Raw genomic sequence first — 23624 nt, 5'->3', positions numbered from 1 at the left:
GATAGGGCATCCGGAGGCTCGTTGAGCTTCCGGGTCGATATTTGATATCGTAATTGTAGGTGGAGAGTTCGATCCTCCACCTCAGAATTTTGTCGTTTTTAATTTTGCCCCTTTGCGAGTTGTCGAACATGAAGGCAACCGATCTTTGGTCGGTGATGAGGGTGAACCTCCTACCTGCGAGGTAGTGCCTCCAGTGATGGATAGCCTCCACAATGGCTTGTGCTTCTTTCTCTACTGAAGAGTGTCGGAGTTCTGAAACGGAGAGGGTACGGGAGAAAAATGCAACTGGCCTTCCTGCCTGATTTAACGTGGCTGCTGGAGCTACCTCTGAGGCGTCGCTCTCTACCTGAAATGGGGTGGATTCATCCACCGCCCGCATGACCGCTTTGCCGATGTCCTCCTTGATGCCTTCGAAGGCCTGGCGTGCCTCGGCTGACAGGGCAAATCGTGTGTGTGGCCCTAAAGAGTGGACGGGCTTTGTCCGCATATTGAGGGACCCACTGGGCGTAGTAGGAGAAGAAGCCTAAGCACCGTTTGAGGGCCTTGGGGCAATGGGGGAGGGTGAGTGCTAAGAGTGCATACGGTCCGGGTCTGGACCCAGGACTCCGTTTTCTACGACATAGCTGAGGATGGCTAGTCTGGTTGTGCGGAAAACGCATTTCTCCTTGTTATATGTGAGATTCAGTTTCTGTAACGTCTGGAGAAAACGGTGGAGGTTGGCGTCGTGGTCCTGCTGGTCATAGCCGCAGATGGTGACATTGTCCAAGTACGGAAACGTGGCCCGCAGCCCGTACTGGTCCACCATTCGGTCCATTGCTCATTGGAACACCGAGACCCTATTAGTGACGCCGAAGGGGACCCGGAGGAAATGGAGGAGGCGGCCATCGGCCTCGAATGCCGTGTAGTGGCGGTCCTCCGGGCGGATTGGGAGCTGGTGGTATGCAGACTTCAGATCCACCGTGGAAAAGAGCCGGTACTGGGCAATCTGGATTACCATGTCTGCAATCCCGGGGAGGGGATACACGCTGAGGAGCGTAAATCTATTTATGGTCTGACTGTAGTCGACAACCATGCGGAATTTTCCCCCGGTCTTAACGACCAACACCTGAGCTCTCCAGGGACTGTTGCTGGCCTCTATAATCCCCTCACTGAGAAGCCTTCGGACCTCTGCTCTGATAAATACCCTATCCTGCAGGCTGTACCGCCTGCTACGAGTGGCTACGGGTTTACAGTCCTTAGTGAGATTGGCAAAGAGAGGAGGGGGGGAATTCGCAGCGTAGCGAGGCTGCAGATCGTGAGTGGGGGCAGGGGCCCTCCGAAGCTGAGGGTGAGGCTCTTGAGGTTGCATTGAAAGTCTAGGCCTAATAAGAGTGGCGCGCAGAGTTCGGGCAAAATGTAGAGTTTGAATTTCGAGTAGCTAGCGCCTCGGATTGTGAGTGTCGCGGCAGTGCGCCCCTGGATCTGGACCGAATGGGAGCCTGATGCGAGCGAGATAGTTTGCTGCACGGGGAAAATGGGGAGCGAACAGCGTCTTACCAGGTCTGGGTGTATGAAGCTCTCCGTACTCCCGGAGTCAAAGAGGCATGGCGTTTTGTACCCGTTGATATGGACCTCTGCCATCGAGTTTCGCAGATGCTGCGGGCGTGATTGGTCCAGGGTGACCGCGCTGAGTTGCGGGTCGGCGGCTCGATCAGCTGTGCTGGAGTGGCCCCGTGATGACTGCCCTCTGAGTTCATAGTCGAATTTGAATTCTTCCGCAGAGTTGTCCGAGCGCGGATATGCCGTCGGGCCCATGGATCGCACGTGGCGGGCGGCGAGGAAGATTGCGTCCAAGATGGCGGCCCCCATGAGTCGCACGTGGCTGGCCGCGTGGTGGAGGTTTTCCAAGATGGCGGCCCCCATGGATCGCACGTGGCTGGAGGGGGCAGAGTCAGGGCATAGGCCGCAGCGTTTCGGGCCCCGCGGGCCTGCGAGTGAGGGGAGCGATTATTTAGAGTAGCTGGGGAGTTGGAGGCTGGGGCCCCTTTTAGCGAGGCACACTCTCGCGTAGTGGCCTTTCCGCCCGCAACTGCTGCAGGTTGCGTTGCGGGCCGGGCAGTGCTGCCACGGGTGCTGGTTCTGGCCGCAGAAATGGCTGGCTGGAGCAGCATAGTGGCTGGCTGGAGCAGCATAGTGACTGGCTGGAGTAGTATAGTGGCTGGCTGGGGCAGCATGGTGGCTGGCTGGAGCAGCATAGTGGCAGGCTGGAGCAGCATAGTGGCTGGGGCAGCATAGTGGCTGGGGCAGCATAGTGGCTGGAGCAGCATAGTGGCAGGCTGGAGCAGCATAGTGACTGGCTGGAGTAGTATAGTGGCTGGCTGGGGCAGCATGGTGGCTGGCTGGGGCAGCATGGTGGCTGGCTGGGGCAGCATAGTGACTGGCTGGAGTAGTATAGTGGCTGGCTGGGGCAGCATGGTGGCTGGGGCAGCATAGTGGCTGGGGCAGCATGGTGGCTGGCTGGGGCAGCATAGTGGCTGGCTGGGGCAGCATGGTGGCAGGCTGGGGCAGCATGGTGGCTGGCTGGGGCAGCATGGTGGCTGGCTGGGGCAGCATAGTGGCTGGGGCAGCATGGTGGCAGGCTGGGGCAGCATAGTGGCTGGCTGGGGCAGCATAGTGGCTGGGGCAGCATGGTGGCTGGCTGGGGCAGCATAGTGGCTGGGGCAGCATGGTGGCTGGCTGGGGCAGCATAGTGACTGGGGCAGCATGGTGGCAGGCTGGGGCAGCATGGTGGCTGGCTGGGGCAGCATGGTGGCTGGCTGGGGCAGCATAGTGACTGGGGCAGCATGGTGGCAGGCTGGGGCAGCATGGTGGCTGGCTGGGGCAGCATGGTGGCTGGCTGGGGCAGCATGGTGGCTGGCTGGGGCAGCATAGTGGCTGGGGCAGCATGGTGGCTGGGGCAGCATAGTGGCTGGGGCAGCATAGTGGCTGGCTGGGGCAGCATGGTGGCTGGCTGGGGCAGCATGGTGGCTGGCTGGGGCAGCATGGTGGCTGGCTGGGGCAGCATAGTGGCTGGGGCAGCATGGTGGCTGGCTGGGGCAGCATAGTGGCTGGGGCAGCATGGTGGCAGGCTGGGGCAGCATGGTGGCTGGCTGGGGCAGCATGGTGGCTGGCTGGGGCAGCATGGTGGCTGGCTGGGGCAGCATAGTGGCTGGGGCAGCATGGTGGCTGGGGCAGCATAGTGGCTGGGGCAGCATAGTGGCTGGCTGGGGCAGCATGGTGGCTGGCTGGGGCAGCATGGTGGCTGGCTGGGGCAGCATGGTGGCTGGCTGGGGCAGCATGGTGGCTGGCTGGGGCAGCATAGTGGCTGGGGCAGCATAGTGGCTGGAGCAGCTTAGTGGCTGGGGCAGCATAGTGACTGGCTGGAGTAGTATAGTGGCTGGCTGGGGCAGCATAGTGACTGGCTGGAGTAGTATAGTGGCTGGCTGGGGCAGCATAGTGGCTGGAGCAGCATAGTGGCTGGCTGGGGCAGCATGGTGGCTGGCTGGGGCAGCATAGTGGCTGGGGCAGCATAGTGGCTGGCTGGAGCAGCATAGTGGCTGGCTGGGGCAGCATAGTGGCTGGCTGGAGCAGCATAGTGGCTGGCTGGGGCAGTATAGTGGCTGGAGCAGCATGGTGGCTGGCTGGAGCAGCCTGGTGGCTGGAGCAGCATGGTGGCTGGCTGGGGCAGCATAGTGACTGGCTGGGGCAGCATAGTGGCTGGCTGGGGCAGCATAGTGGCTGGAGCAGCATAGTGGCTGGCTGGAGCAGCATAGTGGCTGGAGCAGCATAGTGGCTGGCTGGAGCAGCATAGTGGCTGGCTGGAGCAGCATAGTGGCTGGCTGGGGCAGCATAGTGGCTGGCTGGAGCAGCATAGTGGCTGGCTGGGGCAGCATAGTGGCTGGAGCAGCATAGTGGCTGGCTGGAGCAGCATAGTGGCTGGCTGGGGCAGCATAGTGGCTGGCTGGAGCAGCATAGTGACTGGCTGGAGCAGCATGGTGGCTGGCTGGGGCAGTATGGTGGCTGGGCAGCCACGTAGCACAGGCCTGGGGGAGTCGCTGGTCGGGGGCCCATGATTGGGTCGCGGAGTCCGCAGGGAACGAGTTAAGGCTGCGGAAGGAGACCTCCATTGTGGTAGCAGCTTCCACAGTCGTTTCTAAGTCCTGGGCCCCCTTTTCCAGCAGTCGGCGCACATAGTTAGACCTGAGGCCCGCTACAAAAACATTGCATACCGCCAATTCCCTGTGTTCAGCCGCGGTAACCGCTTGGTAATTACAGTCATTGGACAAATTATTGAGTTCCCTTCGAAATTCGGCGAGTGATTCTGTAGGCCGCTGGCGGCGAGTCGTGAACACATGGTGAGCGTAAACTTCATTAATAGGCCTTACATAAATTTTATCGAGAACTGCTAGCGCCGCAGATGTGAACCGGCCGAGTTTAGTTGTGTAGAGATTCTGTGGCTCACCCTCGCGTGCAGTAGACTTAGCTTCTGATCCTCTGTCGTTTTGGCTGTGCTCGCTTTTGCCAGGTAGGCCTTGAAGCACCGGATCCAGTGGGAGAAGGTTTCTTTAGCCTCTGCATCCTGCGGGTCGAGTTCCAGGCGTCCAGGCTTGAGGGCCGATTCCATAATCGATCTTTACTGTTCTTAAGTCGATTAAATTGATGGAACCATCAATTCACCAGACACGTGTTTCCGATATGAATCTAGGCTTTAATCGACTTACTTCAGAGCCAGCCTGTTACCCGTTGATGAACTCTTAGTGAACTCAGGCTGACTCTGGACAAGGGTATTTATACAGCTGCACTAGGGGGAGGAGTTGTGGGCGGAGCCAAGGGTGGAGCCCAGTACAAGTTCCTGAGTACTCCCAGAGCTACTCCCCCTAGTGGTAGGATAGCGCTACTGCGCTTACAAAGACAGTGTGAATTATCATATATACATACATATATTACATTCACCACACCCAGGAATGGTGACAGTGCTGTCTGGGACATTGTCTGTAAGGTATGAGTCTGAGAGTATGATTATGTCAGGCTGTTGTGTAACTAGTCTGTGAGTCAGCTCTCCCAACTTTGGCACAAGCCCCCAGAAATGAGTCAGGAGGACAATTAAGCGTCGACAGGGCTGGGTTTGCCATTGTCGTTTCCGGTGCCTGGGTCAATGCTGGCTGGTCCGTCCTGGTTTCATTTTTTTTGTGTTTTTGTACTGGTTGGACACAACTGAGTGGCTTGCTAGGCCATTTCAGAGGGAATTTAAGAGTCACCCACATTATTGTGAGACTGGAGACATAAGTAGGTCAGATCAGGTAAGGACGGCAGATTTCCTTCCCTGAAGGACGTTAGTGAATCAAATGGGTTTTTACGACGATCGACAATGTTTTCACGGTCATTAGATTTTTAATTCCAGATATTTTATTGAGTTTAAGATTTGCTTGCATCTCTAATTTCCTGTTTAATGCCACTCCCACTGCAGTTTGGGGGCATATATACAACGGCCACTAACGCTTTTTGCCACTTGGTGTTTCGGAGCTCTATCCATACAGATGTCACTTCCTCACTATTGCATTAATTTCTTCTTTAACCATCAATGCAACTCCACCAACTTTTCCTTTTTGTCTGTCTTTCATAAATACTGAAAACCCCTCGATGTTCAGTTCCCATCCCTGGTCACCCTGCAGCCATGTCTCTGTAATCCCGGTTGTATCATACCCGGTTACATCTATTTGTGCGATTAGTTCATCCGCTTTATTGCGAATGCTCTGCATCTTCAGGCACAAGCCTCCAAGCTTGTCTTTTTAACATTACTTCTCTCACGCCCAATATTTTCTGGCCCTGTTTTAATCTGGTCCTTGGTTTCTCTGCCTATCCCTTTTCTTATTCCCTTTTCAGTATTTTGTTTTTGTCCTTGATTCCCCTCTTCTGGCTCCTTGTATAGATTCCCATCCCCCTGTCTTTCTAGTGTAGCTAGCACACCCAGACCGGAGGTTCCCTATCGTCCTGGACTGGAGTTTTGTTTTGGATGCCGTGGAAGTGACTTTATCTTCCATTCAAAATAAATCTGTTAGGCCTTTTACTCCTGGAAGTACTACAGGAAGGAAATCTGCTGTCCTTACCCGTCTGGCCACATGTGACTCCAGACCCACAGCAATTCGGTTGACACTTAGCTGCCCTCAGAAATGACTCAGGAAGCCGCTCAGTTCAAGGGAAATTAAAGGAAGGGTAATAAATGCAATGCTGGCCCAGCCAGCGACATCCAGAGCCCATGAAAGAATAACACTGTGGACAACATGGTCACACAGGGGTTAGCACTGTGGCTTCACAGCGCCATGGTCCCAGGTTCGATTCCCCACTGGGTCACTGTCTGTGCGGAGTCTGCACGTTCTCCCCGTGTCTGCGTGGGTTTCCTCCGGGTGCTCCGGTTTCCTCCCACAGCCCAAAGACATGCAGGTTAGGAGGGGTTATTGGATTACGGGGACAGGGTGGAAGTGAGGGCTTAAGTGGGTCATGCAGACTCGATGGGCTGAATGGCCTCTTTCTGCATTGTATGTTCTATGCCCTAAGAAACGATGAGCAGATTCAGAGAGACTGGATGCTAATAGTTTGATGCTGTTATTTTTGTTTGTATGACAATGGTTGCCAATGCAAAGCTAGTGTTGTGTAAAGCAGGGACCATGAATCCATGGAAATATTAGCGCCGCTTCAAGAAGGGTCAATGGAATGTCCTGCTCAGATTGGGGCAGCAGGGTAGCATGGTGGTTAGCATAAATGCTTCACAGCTCCAGGGTCCCAGGTTCGATTCCCGGCTGGGTCACTGTCTGTGTGGAGTCTGCACGTCCTCCCCCTGTGTGCGTGGGTTTCCTCCGGGTGCTCCGGTTTCCTCCCACAGTCCAAAGATGTGCGGGTTAGGTGGATTGGCCATGCTAAATTGCCCGTAGTGTCCTAATAAAAGTAAGGTTAAGGGGGGGGGGGGGTTGTTGGGTTACGGGTATAGGGTGGATACGTGGGTTTGAGTAGGGTGATCATGGCTCGGCACAACATTGAGGGCCGAAGGGCCTGTTCTGCGCTGTACTGTTCTATTGTTGTGCTTAGAGAAAGGAATGTAAAGAGTCAATGAAAGAATCTCAAAGATTCTTGCACAGAAACAGAGACATTAAGGTAGAAAATTGGTCATGGCTCATTTTCTGGACAAATAACCAACAGAACCAAATCTGCAGCCCGAGTGACTTCAATATTGAGCCTTGGGAATCAATTGAATAACTTGGGTGAGCAGTGAGCATCTTGGTCTGGTTTTACTGCCCTGCCAACAGCAACCTTCAGTTAAGCGCTAGAGAGTCAAATGGTGGGGAGATCGCAATGATGGGGTGGGGAGATCGCAATGGTGGGGTGGGGAGATCGCAATGGTGGGGTGGGGAGATCGCAATGATGGGGTGGGGAGATCGCAATGATGGGGTGGGGAGATCGCAATGGTGGGGTGGGGAGATCGCAATGGTGGGGTGGGGAGATCGCAATGATGGGGTGGGGAGATCGCAATGGTGGGGTGGGGAGATCGCAATGATGGGGTGGGGAGATCGCAATGGTGGGGTGGGGAGATCGCAATGATGGGGTGGGGAGATCGCAATGGTGGGGTGGGGAGATCGCAATGATGGGGTGGGGAGATCGCAATGCTGGGGTGGGGAGATCGCAATGATGGGGTGGGGAGATCGCAATGATGGGGCGGGGAGATCGCAATGATGGGGCGGGGAGATCGCAATGATGGGGTGGGGAGATCGCAATGATGGGGCGGGGAGATCGCAATGGTGGGTTGGGGAGATCGCAATGATGGGGCGGGGAGATCGCAATGATGGGGTGGGGAGATCGCAATGATGGGGCGGGGAGATCGCAATGGTGGTGTAGGGAGATCGCAATGGTGGGTTGGGGAGATCGCAATGATGGGGCGGGGAGATCGCAATGGTGGGTTGGGGAGATCGCAATGATGGGGCGGGAAGATCGCAATGGTGGTGTAGGGAGATCGCAATGGTGGGGTGGGGAGATCGCAGTGATGGGGCGGGGAGATCGCAATGATGGGGTGGGGAGATCGCAATGGTGGGGTGGGGAGATCACAGTGATGGGGCGGGGAGATCGCAATGATGGGGTGGGGAGATCGCAATGGTGGGGTGGGGAGATCGCAATGATGGGGCGGGGAGATCGCAATGGTGGGTTGGGGAGATCGCAATGGTGGGGTTGGGAGATCGCAATGATGGGGTGGGGAGATCGCAATGGTGGGGTGGGAGATTGCAGTGATGGGGTGGGGAGATCGCAATGGTGGGGTGGGGAGATCGCAATGGTGGGGTGGGGAGATCGCAATGATGGGGTGGGGAGATCGCAATGGTGGGGTGGGAGATTACAATGATGGGGTGGGGAGATCGCAATGATGGGGTGGGGAGAACGCAATGGTGGGGTGGGAGATTACAATGGTGGGGTGGGGAGATCGCAATGGTGGGGTGGGGAGATTGCAATGGTGGGGTGGGGAGATCGCAATGGTGGGGTGGGGAGATTGCAATGATGGGGTGGGGAGATCGCAATGATGGGCTGGTATTCAGGGAGCTTTTCACATGGCAGTCATTTGCTGGGCCGCACTCACCCCCACACCAGCAAAGGCTGATTGGTGGATGCAAGGCCAAATTCCCAATCAGGGATTCAGGCCTAACTAATGTACGCAAAGTGCCTAATGACATTTTATGCAGACCCTGGGCAGAGACAAGCAGTCCCTTTCTCATAAGCTGCATCCCCTCTGTTCTTACAGGGTGGGGATGGTTATTTTCCAAGAGTCCTTTTTGGAATACGAGCTTCCCTGCTGAGAGGGCAGGGGAAGCTTCATTGCTCTTGTATATAAAGCAGGCCGGTCAGGGACCAGTGAGCACTCACCCGGTTGGGTATCACCGGGAGCTGTGAACCTTGAACCTTGCAAATAAACTTGTGTTTCTTTTGTTCAACTTGGTGTGGAATTCCCCGCGTTTTCACAAAACCCCTGTGTTGTTGCCTTCCTACCCAGGATTGAACATCATGGCCGGGATTCTCCGTTGCCCGACGCCGATATTGGAATCGGCGATCGGGCGGAGAATCCCTGTTTACGTCCAAGTCGGGGGCGGTGCCTGTTTTCGGACGGTCCGCCATCTCCAAAACAGCGCCATCGAGGAGTACGCCGCACAACGTTGGGACGGCCTCAGGATTTTACCTGAAGGCCCTCCCCGATGCTCCGCCCCCGATTGGCCGGGTTCCCGACGTTGCGGGGGACACGCGTGCCCTCAGTTTTCATGAAGCCGGTGTGGCAACTGCGGACTATGTCCAGCACCGCCACAGTCGAGAGCCGTGCTGCTGGCCTGCGGGGGGGGGGGGGGGGGGGGGGGGGGGTCGAAGCGGTGTTCAGGGGGGCACTATCTGGCAGGTTGTGTCCGTGCACGGCCGGCGCCACGTTGTTAGGCGTGACTGCTGCAGATTGACATGTTGATAAGCGGAAGGCGTGCGTTTTACGTGGCGCGGCTGCTAGCCCCTCACCAGTCGGAGCATCGGTGTGGGGGCGGCACCAACGTTTCGTCGTAAAACCAGACACTTCCTCCGGACATAGCCTCGGAGAATCCATCCCCATAATTCTGGTTCCTACCAAGATGGGATCAGTGGCTGATCTGCCTTCCATAGTGAATTTGGACTCGGTTAAACAGCTTCTCACACCAGTGCAGTGAATGTGCAGTTATTCGAAACATTGCAAACAGAAACAGGTGATTCCTTATTGAGATGGAATAATCCATGGCTTCAAGCTGAATGTGATCTGGACAATGGGAATGTTGAGTTTTCGGAATTGCTTTTTCTCATGCTTTCCTCATTTAGGGATTGTTAAGATTGTTAAGAATCCTGGGCTGGATTCTCCGACCCCCCCCCGCCAGGTCGGAGAATCGCCGGGGGGCGGCGTGAATCCCGCCCCCGCCGATCGCCGAATTCTCCGGCACCGGAGATTCGGCGGGGGCGGGAATTGCGCCACGCCGGTCGGTGGGCCCCCCCCGGCGATTCTCCGGCCCGCGATGGGCCGAAGTCCCACTGCTGTAATGCCTCTCCCGCCGGCGTGAATCAAACCACCTCCCTCACCGGGGGGACTGGCGGCGTGGGCGGGCTCCGGGGTCCTGGGGGGGGCGCGGGGCAATCTGACCCCGGGGGGGTGCCCCCACGGTGGCCTGGCCCGTGATCGGGGCCCACCGACGGAGTCCCTTCGGCCCCGGCTGGTATGGCGCCAAAGTCCTTCCACGCCGGCCGGCAGGGCGCAAACCACTCTGGCGCCAGCCTAGCCCCTCAAGGTGAGGGCTTGGCCACTAAAGGTGTGGAAGAAATCCGCACCTTTGGGGCGTCCCGACGCCGGAGTGGTTCACGCCACTCCATCCCGCCGGGACCCCCCGCCCCCCCCCCCCCCCCCCCCCCCCCCCCCCCCCGGGTAGGGGGGAATCCAGTCCCTTATCTCTTAGAGATACTTTCCAATTCCAATAATTTATATTCAACATAAGAACGCAGGAACTCACTGACTGTCTCACTCTTCTTACCTTTTGGTAATTTTTCTCTATTTCTTTGTTATTGTTTACAAATGTCTTGATTAGATCTACAAAACAGAAACAGAAGACTTTGTTAGCAAGCATAATAAATTATTATTCATTATTACATGTAAGTCAAAGGAGATGATGCGCACCTGTGACTGTGTGAGAGACTGAATCTATTTTGTATCTGTGTGTAACTCATGGAACTTTAGTATATTGCCCACGATATATGTGGGGTTGGATTTTCCGCAGCACAGTTTGCCCAGTCTCTCATCATAAGACAGTCCCGCATCCCCAGAACAAGTCTGGTGAACCTTCGTTACACTCCCTTTATGGCAAAAATATTCTTTCTGAGGTAAGGGGACAAAAACTGCACACAGCACCCTCCGGTGCGGTCTGACCAAGCTTCTTTACAATTGAAGAAAGACCTCACTATTCCTGCACTCAAATCCTCTTGTGATAAAGACAAACATTCCATTAGCCTTCCTGATAGCTTGCTGCACCTGCATGTCAGCCTTCACAGATTTATAGACAATGTCCCTTTGTACATCTACACTTTCTAATGTCTTACCATTTAGGAAATAAACCGCAAATCTGTTCCTTCTAACAAAATGGATTACCTCACATTTTTCCACATTATATTCCATTGGCATGTTCTTGCCCACTCACTGAGTCTGTCCAAATCCGTCTGCAGCTGCTTCGCATCTTCCTCACAACACACATTCCCACCTAGCTTTGTATCATCCGCAAACTTGGAAATATTACATTTGGCCCCCACATCCAAGTCATATATATTGTGGTCAGCTCGGTTGGCTGGATGGCTGGATCATGACACAGAGGAATGCCAACAGCATGGGTTTGATTCCCGGACCAGCTCAGGTTATTAATGAAGGCCCTGTCTTCTCAACCTTAACCCTCGCCTGAGGTATGTTGACCCTCAGATTAAATTATCACCAGTCAGCTCTCCATCACAAAGAGGAGAGCCACCTATGGTCTTCAGGGACTGTGGTGACTTTGATATATTGTGAACGGCTGGGGCCCAAGTCCTGATCCTTGCGGTACCCCACTAGCCTCAGCCTTGTGAAGCGAGAATGACCCATTTATTCCTACTCTCTGTTTTCTGCCTGTTAGCCACTCCTCACTCCATAACGTATATTGTCTCCTCGTCCATGTGCTTTTATTTTGCTAATTAACTTCCTGTGGGGGACTATAAAAAATTCTTCAGGAAATCCAATTATACGAATTCCATTGACTCTCATTTATCAAATTTTTCAGTAACATCCTCAAAAAACACCAAGTCCGTCAAACATGATTTCCCATTCGAAAACCCTTGCTGAATATGCCCAATCAGATCATGATTGTCCAAGTATGCATTTATCACATCTTTTATAATAGATTCCAGCGATTTTCCTATTACTGATGTAAGGTGGTTCCTGCTTTTCTCTCTTCCTCCCTCCTTAAATAGTGGGGTAACATTTGTTACCTTCCCATCTTCAGGAACCATTCCAGAATTTATAGAATTTTGGAAGATGATCCACTATCTCTATTGCAACCTCTTTGAACTCTCTCGGATTCATAATATCAGGTTCCAGGGACTTAACAACTTTCAACCCCATTAATTTTACCAACACAATCTTTGTACTTATTTCTACCAGTTTCCATCAACCCCACATCTGCCTTAGTCTCTTGGATCTTTACATCTGGGAGATTTCCTGTATCTTTATTAGTGAAAACAGACACAAAGCAATCATTTAACTTCTCTGCCATTTCTCTATTCCTCATTACTTTGGGTGGCATGGTGACACAGTGGCCAGCACTGCTGCCTCACAGCTCCCTCCAGGGACTCCAGTTCAATTCCAACCTACAGAGATGAGGTGGAATTTCTTCAGCCAGAGGGTGGTGAATCTGTGGAATCTTTTGCCGCAGAAGGCTGTGGAGGCCAAATCACTGAGTGTCCTAAAGACAGAGATAGATAGGTTCTTGATTAATAAGGGGGTCAGGGGTTATGGGAGAAGGCAGGAATATGGGGATAAGAAACAAATCAGGCATGAATGAATGGCGGAGTAGACTCAATGGGCCGAGTGCATTCTGCTCCTATATCTTAAGGTCTTGGGCAACTGTCCGTGGAATTTGCATGTTCTCCCCGTGTCTGCGTGGGTTTCCCCCAGGTGCTCCGTTTCTTCCAACAGTCCAGAGATGTGCAGGTTAGGTGGATTGGCCGTGATAAATTGCCCTTTGGTGTCCTGAAGGTTCGGGGGGGTTATTGGGTTACGGGGATAGGGTGGAGGCATGGCCTTAAGTAGGGTGTTCTTTCTAAGGGTCGGTGCAGACTCGAAGGGCCAAATGGTCCCCTTCTAGGATTATGAATCCTCCTCACACACCTCCGATGATGGGGATGTGCTGAGCGGTGGCTCTCCTGGAATCTCAAATTTAGGCACTTTAAACCCAAAATAGTCCACTGAACCCCGGGGGGTGGGGGGGGTGGGGGTCTACTGCCACCCTCCTTTAACACCACCACAATGAAATAAAATAAATATGCCAAACAACAACCTGAGGAGCCGAAGAGACGTTAGAGGCAGCAAAAGCCGGGAGAGAAAGACTGAGGTGATGGTGAATACGCGGGGCGACAAGGCCCCAGCCACTCCCGAATGAGATGGACTTGCTAGAACATAGGCCAGACTCCTTCCCGATGCACAAATGGAGAGAATTCCGAACACAGAAACTCCAAGTGCTCAAGGACACCATCAAACTTAAGATGATTGTGACAATGAAAGTGGCAGCCGGTCACCTGGCAAGCAACGCTGGAAAAGACGGAGCGGTGTCTAGAGATGCAGGGGGTGACGATCAGAGATCTGGAGAAGGCTGCGTCTGACCAGAGTGATTGGACCACCTCACTGGAGATGGATGGCACGGTTGGTGGTGATGCAAGAGACACTAAGGGGGAAGTACGAGGACCACGAAAATCGATCATGCTGTCAATACCTCCGCATTGTGGGCCAACAGAGGGGACCAAGGACAGGAATCCTACGGAGTACGTGGCCCAGATGCTGGGCAAACCTGTTGGAGGGCAAAGCTTCCCCAAACCCCCAGAAGTGGACAGCGCCCAAAGGTCACTCTGGCCAATGCCCAAAGCCAGACCATCTTTGTGAAACCAAACCGGTACCAAGACCGAGAAAAATCTAAACTGGGCAAGACACCTACGGTCCTGTAAATGGGAGAGACACTCAATCCGTGTGTACCAGGACATTGAGGCAGACCTGGCCAAACACTGGGCGGAATTTATCAAAGCCAAGGCGGCTCTTTATAAGAACATAAGAACTAGGAGCAGGAGTAGGCCATCTGGCCCCTCAAGCCTGCTCCGTCATTCAATGAGATCATGGCTGATCTTTTAATGGACTCAGCTCCACTTTCCGCCCGAATACCATAACCCTTTATTCTTCGAAAAACTATCTAACATTATCTTGAAAACATTTAATGAAGGAACCTCAACCGCTTCACTGGGCAAGGAATTCCCTAGATTCACAACCCTTTGGGTGAAGAGGTTCCTCCGAAGCTCAGTCCTAAATCTACTTCCCCTTATTTTGAGGCTATGCCCCCTAGTTCTGCTTTCACCCGCCAGTGGAAACAACCTGCCCGCATCTATCCTATCTATTCCCTTCATAATTTTATATGTTTCTATAAGATCCCCCCGCATCCTTCTAAATTCCAATGAGTATAGTCCCAGTCTACTCAACCTCTCCTCATAATCCAACCACTTCAGCTCTGGGATTAACCTAGTGAATCTCCTCTGCACACCCTCCAGTGTCAGGGCATCCTTTATAAGAACAATGTGCGGTATGGGATGCTGTACCCCGCTACGCTCTGCGTGGCTTTCCAGGGCAGAGAGTACTATTTTCACCACACTGTTGGATGCCGATGTATTCATGCACAAGCATGTGCTGGGAAGACAATGAAACCAGCAGTGAACCAGGCTCTCCAAGTGTCGGTCAACAAAAATGTAGAGACCATTTCCGCAGGATTGAACCACCTCGTCTTCAAATCCGACACTGAGCCTCAGAAAAAAGGTGAGAGGAGGGGTGACCCATTGCACCCATGGCTCTGAGGAACGTGGGTTCGAATCCCACCAGGGCAGATGGTGAAATTTGAATTCAATAAAATCTGGAATTAAATGTCGAATGATGACCATGAAACCATTGCCGATTATCATAAATATCCATCTGGTTCATGAATGTCCTTTAGGGAAGGAAATCTGTCATCCTTACCTGGTCTAAACATGACTCCTGACCCTCCAGGATGGGCAATAAATGCTGGCCCAGCCAGCGACGCCCACAGAATGGGGAGGTCACATAAAACAGAATGGGGCGATGCTGAAGGCAGTGAGAGAAGGGCAATTATTGCGTACAAGACACGCAAAGATAAAGGAGAGGGCAGCTGGGCAAGAGCTGGTCGACACCATACTCCTGGTGAATCGGCAGCACACCATGGCCTCAACTATAGAGCTACTGGCCGAGCGGAAGAAGCTGCAAATGTACACCCCCGAGGCCCCTGAGGATGGTACAGAGATGAAACAGTTCCTCGATGCACTGGACATGCCGGGTGTGGTGGAAGGTAAGAGACGGGGCCTGGAAGCACCATTAGAACTAGGAGAAGTCACGGAGAGTATCAACTCCATGCAGGCGGGGAAGGTGCTGGGGCCAGATGGATTCTTGGTGGACTTCTACAAAACATTTGTACCAGCACTGGTCCCGCACATGTTCGCAGACTCGCTAGTAAGTGGCACCCTGCTACTGACACCTGGCACAAGCCTCAATATCGTGATACCCAAAAAGGACAAAGACCAGATTGATTGCAGGCCCATCTCACTGCTCATCGTAGATACAAATATCATGGCAAAGGCCCTGGCAAAGCAGCTGAAGAGCTGTGTGATGTGTTAGGCAGGTTGGTTCGATGTGGACTGCACTTGATGCAGGGAAGCTAGAAACAGACGTCTAACACTGGAGAAGATCCAACACTGTTTTATTCAATGATAGAACTGATAAACTTAATCAGCTGTGGGTTGACACTACACTGAACTGACTGGAGACCTTGTATTAGCCTGACCAGACTTACTAGCTACTGCATGGTGTTTGCACTGGCTAGCTCGTGGACTCTGGCTGTCTCAGTGGCTGGGTCCAGAGAGAGCGGGAAACCTAGTGCCCTCTGGCTTTATAGTGGTAGTGTCCTGTCTGGTGATTGGCCGCACTGTGTTGTGTGCTTACTGGTCGTCCTGTGCGTCAATCACTGCCTGTCCATCTGGCCGCACGCCCTGCTGCGAGATGTGGTCTCCGAGGAATTTGATATCCGACTGACCAAATGAACACTTGGCCCTGTTGAGTTGGAGACAATGTTCATGGATTCTCTGGAATACTTTCTTGAGGCGAGTGATGTGTTCCTGGGGTGTTGTGGACCAGAAAATTACATTGTCAACATACACTCGCACCTCCTCGATGCCCTCCATCATCTGCTCCATGATGCGGTGAAATACTTCGGAGGCAGATATGAGGCCAAAGGGCATCCGGTTGCAGCAGTAGCAACCGAACGGGGTGTTGAACGTGCACAGCTTGCGACTGGACGCGTCCAGCTGTATTTGCCAAAAACCCTTGGAGGCGTCCAGCTTAGTAAAGAATTTGGCATGAGCCATCTCACTGGTCAACTCTTCATGTTTTGGTATCGGGTAATGTTCCCGCATGATGTTGCGGTTTAGATCCTTCGGGTCAATGCAAATGCGAAGCTCCCCTGACGGCTTCTTTACGCAGACCATGGAGCTGACCCAGTCTGTTGGCTCTGTGACCTTCGATATGATGCCCTGGTCTTGACGATCCTTGAGGGGTGCTGGCACCCGGCAAGATGCATGAATTACGGGGGTGGCGTTTGGTTTGAGGAGGATTATGTATCGGTATGGGAGCATGCCCATGCCATCGAATACGCTGTGGTACTGGGTGATAATGTCATCTATGTCGGCTTGCAAGTTTCCATCAGGCGAGGCCGTCACCGTGATGATGACACGGTGTGCACTCGCTGAACCAGGTTCAGGAGCTTGCAGGCTCGAGCACCGAGCAGGGACGCCCTGTCAGGCCCGACAATTTCAAACCGCAGCGTCACCTTGATCGCCTTGTTGGATACCCCTAATTGACACGAGCCACTGGCAGCTATGGCATTGCCATTGTAGTCAAGGAGCTGGCAGACCGGTGGAAGAATGCTTGGTCTGTCGCTGATGGTGTCGAGGTCGGATTTTGAGATGAGGTTCGATGATGCGCCGGTATCCAGTTTGAACCGGATGCGAGCCTTGTTAACTGTGAGGACAGCAGACCACTCATCATCGGGATCCACACTGAGGATCGAGAGGCGTTTCGCTGTTGTGGTGGAAGGCAGCGCATGTGTGGTTATGATGCCCACCCAGTATGGGGCTTGAGGCACTCAGCATCAGGGTCTGTTGGGCTGTCGGGATCGGAATCTGGCATGCCTTGTTGTATTGAGCGGACACTTCTGTGCCACAGCTGGGATCGCTGGCTGCTGAGCGGTGGAGCAGATCTGCAAAGGGCTGCGTAGTGGCCAAGCTTGCCACACTGTAGACACCGGCGTCCTTTTGCCGGACATTGTCACTTTAAGTGGGCGGAGTCACAGTTCGGACACGTCATGACACCAACGTCAGCGTGTTCCGTGTGCCATCGCGCATGTGCAGTGCAGTCGGTCGACGTACGCACCTGCGCAGTCGGGTTGTCAGTCTCGTTGTCAACTCGGTCGTGGCGCGCATGCACAGGGACCAGGGAAAAGCACGCGTAACAGCCACTCTCCTCGATGCTCAGGCCCTGCATCTGTGCGATGGCCTGTACCCGTTCCGCCTCGTGGGAGGCCAGCTTTGCAGCCTCTGCCGCCCTGATGTGGGAGTAATGATTCTTGGCATGCTCATGGACAACGCACGTCTCGATAGCGACAGGGTGGGTCAACTGTTTGACTTTCAGGAGCTGCTGCCGAAGGGAGTCGAAGTGTACCCCGAAAACGATCTGATCCTGGATCATGGAATCAGCCGTCGAGTCATAGTTACATGACTGCGCTAGGATGCGGAGATGGGTCAAGAAGGACTGAAAGGTGCATCCTTACCCTGAAGCTTCTGCTGGAAAACGTACCGTTCAAAGCTCTCATTCACCTCAATGTCGCAGTGGTTGTCGAACTTCAGCAGGACTGTTTTGAATTTCATAGAATTTACAGTGCAGAAAGAGGCCATTCGGCCCATCGAGTCTGCACCGGCTCTTGGAAAGAGCACCCTACCCAAGGTCAACATCTCCACCCTATTCCCATAACCCAGTAACCCCACCCAAAACGAAGGGAAATTTTGGACACTAAGGGCAATTTATCATGGCCAATCCACCTAACCTGCACATCTTTGGACTGTGGGAGGAAACCGGAGCACCCGGAGGAAACCCACACACACAAGGGAGGATTTTGTTTTGTCTTCGCCTTCAGCTAACGTAAGGGAGTTGTAGATGTGGATGGCGTGGTCCCCCACTGTGGACAGAAATAGTGTGATCTCCCTGGCATCCAATGCAGCTTCTAGGTTGGAGGCCTTGATGTACAAGAGGAACTTTTGCTTGAAGATCTTCCAATTGGCGCTGAGGTTGCCGGAGATGCGGAGCTGCGGAGGAGGCTGGATGTTTTCCATTTCACCGGAAGGCTGCTTGCTGGTCGATGCTGATTCACTCAAGGTAGGTCCGTCAATATCAGTAAAACTCTGGTACCATGATGTATTCGGCAGGTTGGTTCGATGTGGACTGCACTTGACGCAGGGAAGCTAGAAACAGACGTCTAACACTGGTGAAGATCCAACACTGTTTTATTCAACGATAGAACCGATATACATATTCAGCTGTAGGTCGACACTATACTGAACTGACTGGAGACATTGGGCGCAATTCTCCGCAAATGCGGAGAATCGTAAAGGCTGCCGTGGGACAGGCCGTGACCCACGGTAGCCTTCACGGCCTCTTCCAGGGCCGATTCTACCCCCGAGGTGGGGCTAGGAGCGCGGCCCCGTGCGTCACGGCGGCTGACACGGCCAATGACGTCAGCCGCGCAGGCGCAGTTGGCGTCTTTTTCCTCAGCCACCCGGCAAGACGTGGCGGCTTGAACTTGGCGGGCGGTGGAGGGGAAAGAGTGCGTCTGTTTCGGACGCTGGCCCGATAATCAGTGGGCACCTATCGCGGGCCTGTCCCCTCCCGAGCACAGACATGGTGCCCCCGTGCCAATCGGGCCTCTAGATGCCCCAAACGGGCATTTGGTGCCCATTTCACGACGGCAGAGAGCAGATGTGTTTGCTGCCGTGGTGAAAGGGGCGTGGAGGGCCGGCCGCTCGGCCCAGGAGAATCGCCGCTCGCCGTAAAATACGGCGAGCGGCAATTCGTGGCGTGGGTCGGGTGTGATGGGGGGAGAACAGCGGGAGGGCATGAAAAATGTCGGGAGGCCCTCCCGCTATTCTCCCACCCGGCGTGGAGGGCGGAGAATCCACCCCTTGTATTAGCCTGACCAGACTTACTAGCTCCCACATGGGGCGCGATTCTCCCAGACAGGGAGAAATCGTAAGGCTGGCGTCAAAACCGGGCGAGTTTGACGCCAGCCTCCCCCTGCCCGACCGGGAACCGATTCTGGTCCCCGGTCGGGGCTAGTATGCCGCGGCCGTGAACTCCGGCATCGCGGGCTTAACGAATTTCGTTAAGCCCGCTTGCCAGAGTTTGCGACGGCTGACGCGTCGCATGACGTCAGCCGCGCATGCGCGGATTGGAAGACTCCAACCCGCGCATGCGCGGATGACATCATCGCGCATTTGCGCGAAACCCGCGCATGCGCGGGCCGGGATGCCCCTCAGCCGCCCCGCGAATTGATACAGCGGGGCGGCGGAAGGACAAAGAGTGCGCGGGAATCGGACCCGCTGCCCGCGATCGGTGCCCACCGATCGCGGGCCCATGGCACCCTTGGCACGGCCGTGGTACTGCCGTGCCAATCGGTGCCATGGTTGCCAAGATCGGGACTTTACGGCCGTTTTTACGAACGGCCAGACCAGGTGTGTTTGCCGTTCGTAAAAACGGCCATAAAGGGCTTGGAATTCGGCCCATCGGCCAGCTGTGAATTGCTGCTGGCCGTAAAAAAACGGCGGCAGCGATTCGTGTCGGGAGTCCGGCGTGGGGGAGGGGAGAATAGCGGGAGGGCATCGGACTAGCGTGGCCGTAAAAATTTACGACCCCCGCTATTCTCCGCACCGTCGTAAGTGCGGAGAATTGCGCCCCACTGGCTAGCTCGTGAACTCTGACTGTCTCAGTGGCTGGGTCCAGAGAGAGCGGGAAACCTAGTGCCCTCTGGCTTTATAGTGGTAGTGTCCTGTCTGGTGATTGGCTGCACTGTGTTGTGTGCTTACTGGTCGTCCTGTGTTTCAATCACTGCCTGTCTGCTCCTCATTATGTCCATGAGTGGATATCATGACACTGTATGCCAGAGGTAGTCGCGGAAGACCAAGCGGGCTTTGTCAAAGACAGGCAGCTAACAGCGAAAATCAGGCGCTTGCTGAGTGTGATAATAAGACCCCACCCGGGAGAGAACACCAGAAATGATCATCTCCCAGGATGCAGAAAAGCCCTTTGACAGTCGAGTGGAAGTACCTCATAGAGGCAAGTAAGTGAAGGGATAAAGATGAAAAGGAAAGAGTGGGGGGGGGGGGGGGGGGGGAGGACATGCAGGGAAAACGAGAGGGACAGGGGACCAAAACTGTAGATAGACATCTGTAAATACAGGCCCGAGCCAAACTAGGAATTGCAACAAAGGTATGGGACCAAAGGAGGGTCACGGCCACTGCAGGAAGGAAAGTAATTGTATGCAAATATCTGCACTGACTTCCGCTTGCCTTTTTATCTCATTTTATTTCTGGCTTGGGTTTTTTTTTTCTCTTTTCGGCCTGGTTGTGTGAAGTGTAACATATGAGTTGTGAAATACAAAATACACTTTAAAAAAATGAATTCTCCTGACTCTGCGTGTAATGGACCCACATTTGTCTGAGCCAAAAGTGTCCGTTTTACAAACCTATCGAAGCTCTTACAGTCCGTTTTCATGTTTTTTGCTAGATTGCATTCAGATGCTGTTCTTCATTTATTTATCATTTTCTTGGCCTTCCTTGCGGTATTCTAAAAACCTCCCAACCCTCAGGTTTACTACTGGACTAGATTCCCCGCCGCTTGGCGTGCATCGCAATCGGGTGAAGAATCGGGCAACCGGCTGAGGTTTGCGCCAGGCGCCGAACCGGCGGCTCTGCTCTGACCCCCAGCTGGCGGCTGGAATGGGGTTCACACCCACGTGCCAGCCAATGGGTGCAAATGGGTCTTAATGACCAATTTCCATCCACTTAACAGGCCGTGCTCTGTATTCTCCGGCTCTGCGAGATTCTCCCATCTTCTGAACCAGGAATCACATGAGGGGGAATTTACAACAGGTCTCACCAACCGTGAGCTTGAGGTGGGGGACCTCATGGTGGGCCAAAGTGTAACTCCTTAAGGGGATTTCCCCCAAAGTCCATCTTAGGGTCACCCCTTCTCTCCACAGTGCACAACCTGCCCACCCCTCCCCTACCAAACCCCCCCCCCCCAACACCTCCCCCTCCCCCACAGAGACCAGAGACCACCTAAAATGGGAGATCCCTCCTTGTTCGGGTGACCCCCACAAGGACCCCCTAACTAAAGGTACCCCCACAAGGACAGTCACGCCCTTTCACACTTGAGTGATGTTGAAGTGCTGAGCTGGAAATTGAATGCACTTAACGGTCTTTGATGTGGTGGATGTTTGTAAACATTGTGATTTCAGCACTCAAGACATTCATGAAGAAGATGAATGGCACAAGGTTCACAGCTGCTTTGTGGAAGCTGTCAATCACAGCCCGCTACCAGAAATGAACGAATGGCTTGCAGCTAATGATTCTGAGGGGGCTAATCACAGGTCACAGCTGTTCTCTTTCCACATCTGGACTGCTTTCTAGCTTCCAGTCAGGGGTCTTTTTCTGGGGCTCTGTGGGGGTCCCTCAGGTGAGGGGGTCCCTGTGGGTGGTTCCTTTAGTTAGGGGGCCCCTGAGGGATTTATCCTTAGTTAGGAGGTCCCTGGGGAGAATCCCACTACATAGAGGGTTCTCTATGTGGGTCCCTCTAGTTAGTGGGCCCCTGTGGGTCTCCCTATTTAGGGGGTCCCTGGGGGGGGAGGTGTGTCAGGTCACCCCCTGTCTTTTGGGAAAGGGGGAACCCAGAATATCCTGGGATGGGGGGGGGGGTGTTGCTTTGCGATAGGGGGCTGATTTGTGGTGGAGAGGGGGGTTTGCCAGCTGCTGGACATGGCTATCAGGCTGCCTGCTCAAAATGGTGGCCCGATAGCGTGATCCCCTCGCGAATCCTTCGTAATCCTCGTTTCGGCTAACAATTATCTCTGTAGCTGGTATTGTTGATGCCACATACCAGACGGTCACGCAGCGTGTCACTTAAAGCCAAACCAAATTCGCAGTTTTAGCCATTTGGCAAAGTCTGGCAACAAAAGTTAAAATTGTCTTCCCTTGGCCCCTGATGGCCAAATTAAATTGATACAGCTGCAGTATAATGTGGGGTCTGGGATTGAAGTGCCCTTTCAGATGTATTACCAACTGGGCAGACAATTGTGTCTGGGACTGTTACATTCCTGACTAAGTTATAGGTCCGGTGCCCACAAATCATTAACAAAATAACCTTTTGTTTATCTTTCCCTGTGATTTCATTGGTGGTAAAAAGAAATACTGGAGCCTCTCAGTATATTGGCTCCAATCTTCGACCCCCCTGGTCAAATGGATCCCAATCATACGCATTGTTTCTCACTCACTGTTTTTAATGCTGACCTCGTCTTTTCAGTTTCTTGGAGATTTCCCCCATGAATTTTGAGATTTGTGATTGTTGTCAGATTTATTCTTGTCATCAATGTCACAACATGAGAAATCACTGAGATATAACAAAGAGGTTTATTGGGAAAAACAATGAGGTTTAACTAAATACAAGTACAGAGGGATATCATAACGTCTTTGCTCCTTGGCTCCTGGTTCTACATACCCAGGCCTCTGCTCCCAGCGCCCTGGGCTTTGTCCCCATTGGTCAAGGTTCGTGTGCTCCCATGTGATAGATGCAGAGCGGGTCACATGCCCCATGAAAGGTCACCCTGAAATGGGCCACACTACCACATCATGACGCCGGAAATATAAACAGCGCCCTGGACCTCACTAGCGCCCTGGACCCCGCCAGACGCAACCACCTACCTTCCACAAGGGCAGACGTCTCCCATCGGATCCCAGGATCATCCAGCAGCAGCCGCCGACCGAGAAAGCGAGGGAAACGCAGCGGTCTGCAGGTTAGACTGAAGCAACGCGGTTTCAAGACCCCTCTCCCCAGCATACTCCTGGCAAACGTCCAAGCGATTCAAAACAAGCTGGATGAACTTAACGCCAGACTTACCTCTCAGAGGGAAGTAAGAGACTGCTGTGTGCTCTGTTTCACAGAGACATGGCTCACCCCCGCCTCACTGGACTGTGCCATACAACCTGAAGGCTTCTCTATTCACCGGGCGGACCGCACGGCATCTTCAGGCAAAGCGAAGGGTGGAGGGGTTTGCCTCCTCGTCAACTCCTCCTGGTGCTTGGATGTGGTGACCCTGGCGACCTACTGCTCCCCAGACCTGGAATACTTGACCGTAAAGTGCCGCCCATACTATCTTCCACGTGAGTTCACTTCAGCCATTATCACAGCGGTCAACATCCCACCCCAGGCAGAAGTGAGGAAGGCGCTGGATGAACTGTACACAGTCATAAACAACTATGAGACAGAACACCCGGAGGCCTTGTTCATTGTGGCCGGAGACTTCAACAAAGCCAACCTCAAGAGTGTACTGCCAAAATTCCACCAGCACATCTCCTGTCCCACCAGGGGCGACAACACTCTTGACCACTGCTACTCAAAAATCAAGGGCGCCTACCGTTCC

At 53.7% G+C, this 23624-nt stretch overlaps 1 protein-coding gene across 7 annotated transcripts in view; it reads right to left on the bottom strand.

Annotated features, from left to right (window-relative positions):
• The window catches only part of prom2 (prominin 2), a 185348-nt gene that overhangs the window by 96165 nt on the left and 65559 nt on the right, over positions 1–23624 (bottom strand). For all 7 annotated transcript variants that reach the window (XM_038821458.1, XM_038821457.1, XM_038821456.1 and 4 more), the window contains one exon: positions 10578–10633. In XM_038821458.1, coding sequence (XP_038677386.1) covers positions 10578–10633 — 56 coding nt within the window. The remainder of the gene's footprint in view (positions 1–10577; positions 10634–23624) is intronic.

This window comes from Scyliorhinus canicula, chromosome 16, assembly GCF_902713615.1.
Source record: "Scyliorhinus canicula chromosome 16, sScyCan1.1, whole genome shotgun sequence".
NCBI classification, from domain to species: domain Eukaryota; kingdom Metazoa; phylum Chordata; class Chondrichthyes; order Carcharhiniformes; family Scyliorhinidae; genus Scyliorhinus; species Scyliorhinus canicula.
This window is presented reverse-complemented; position numbering and strand designations above follow the sequence as displayed.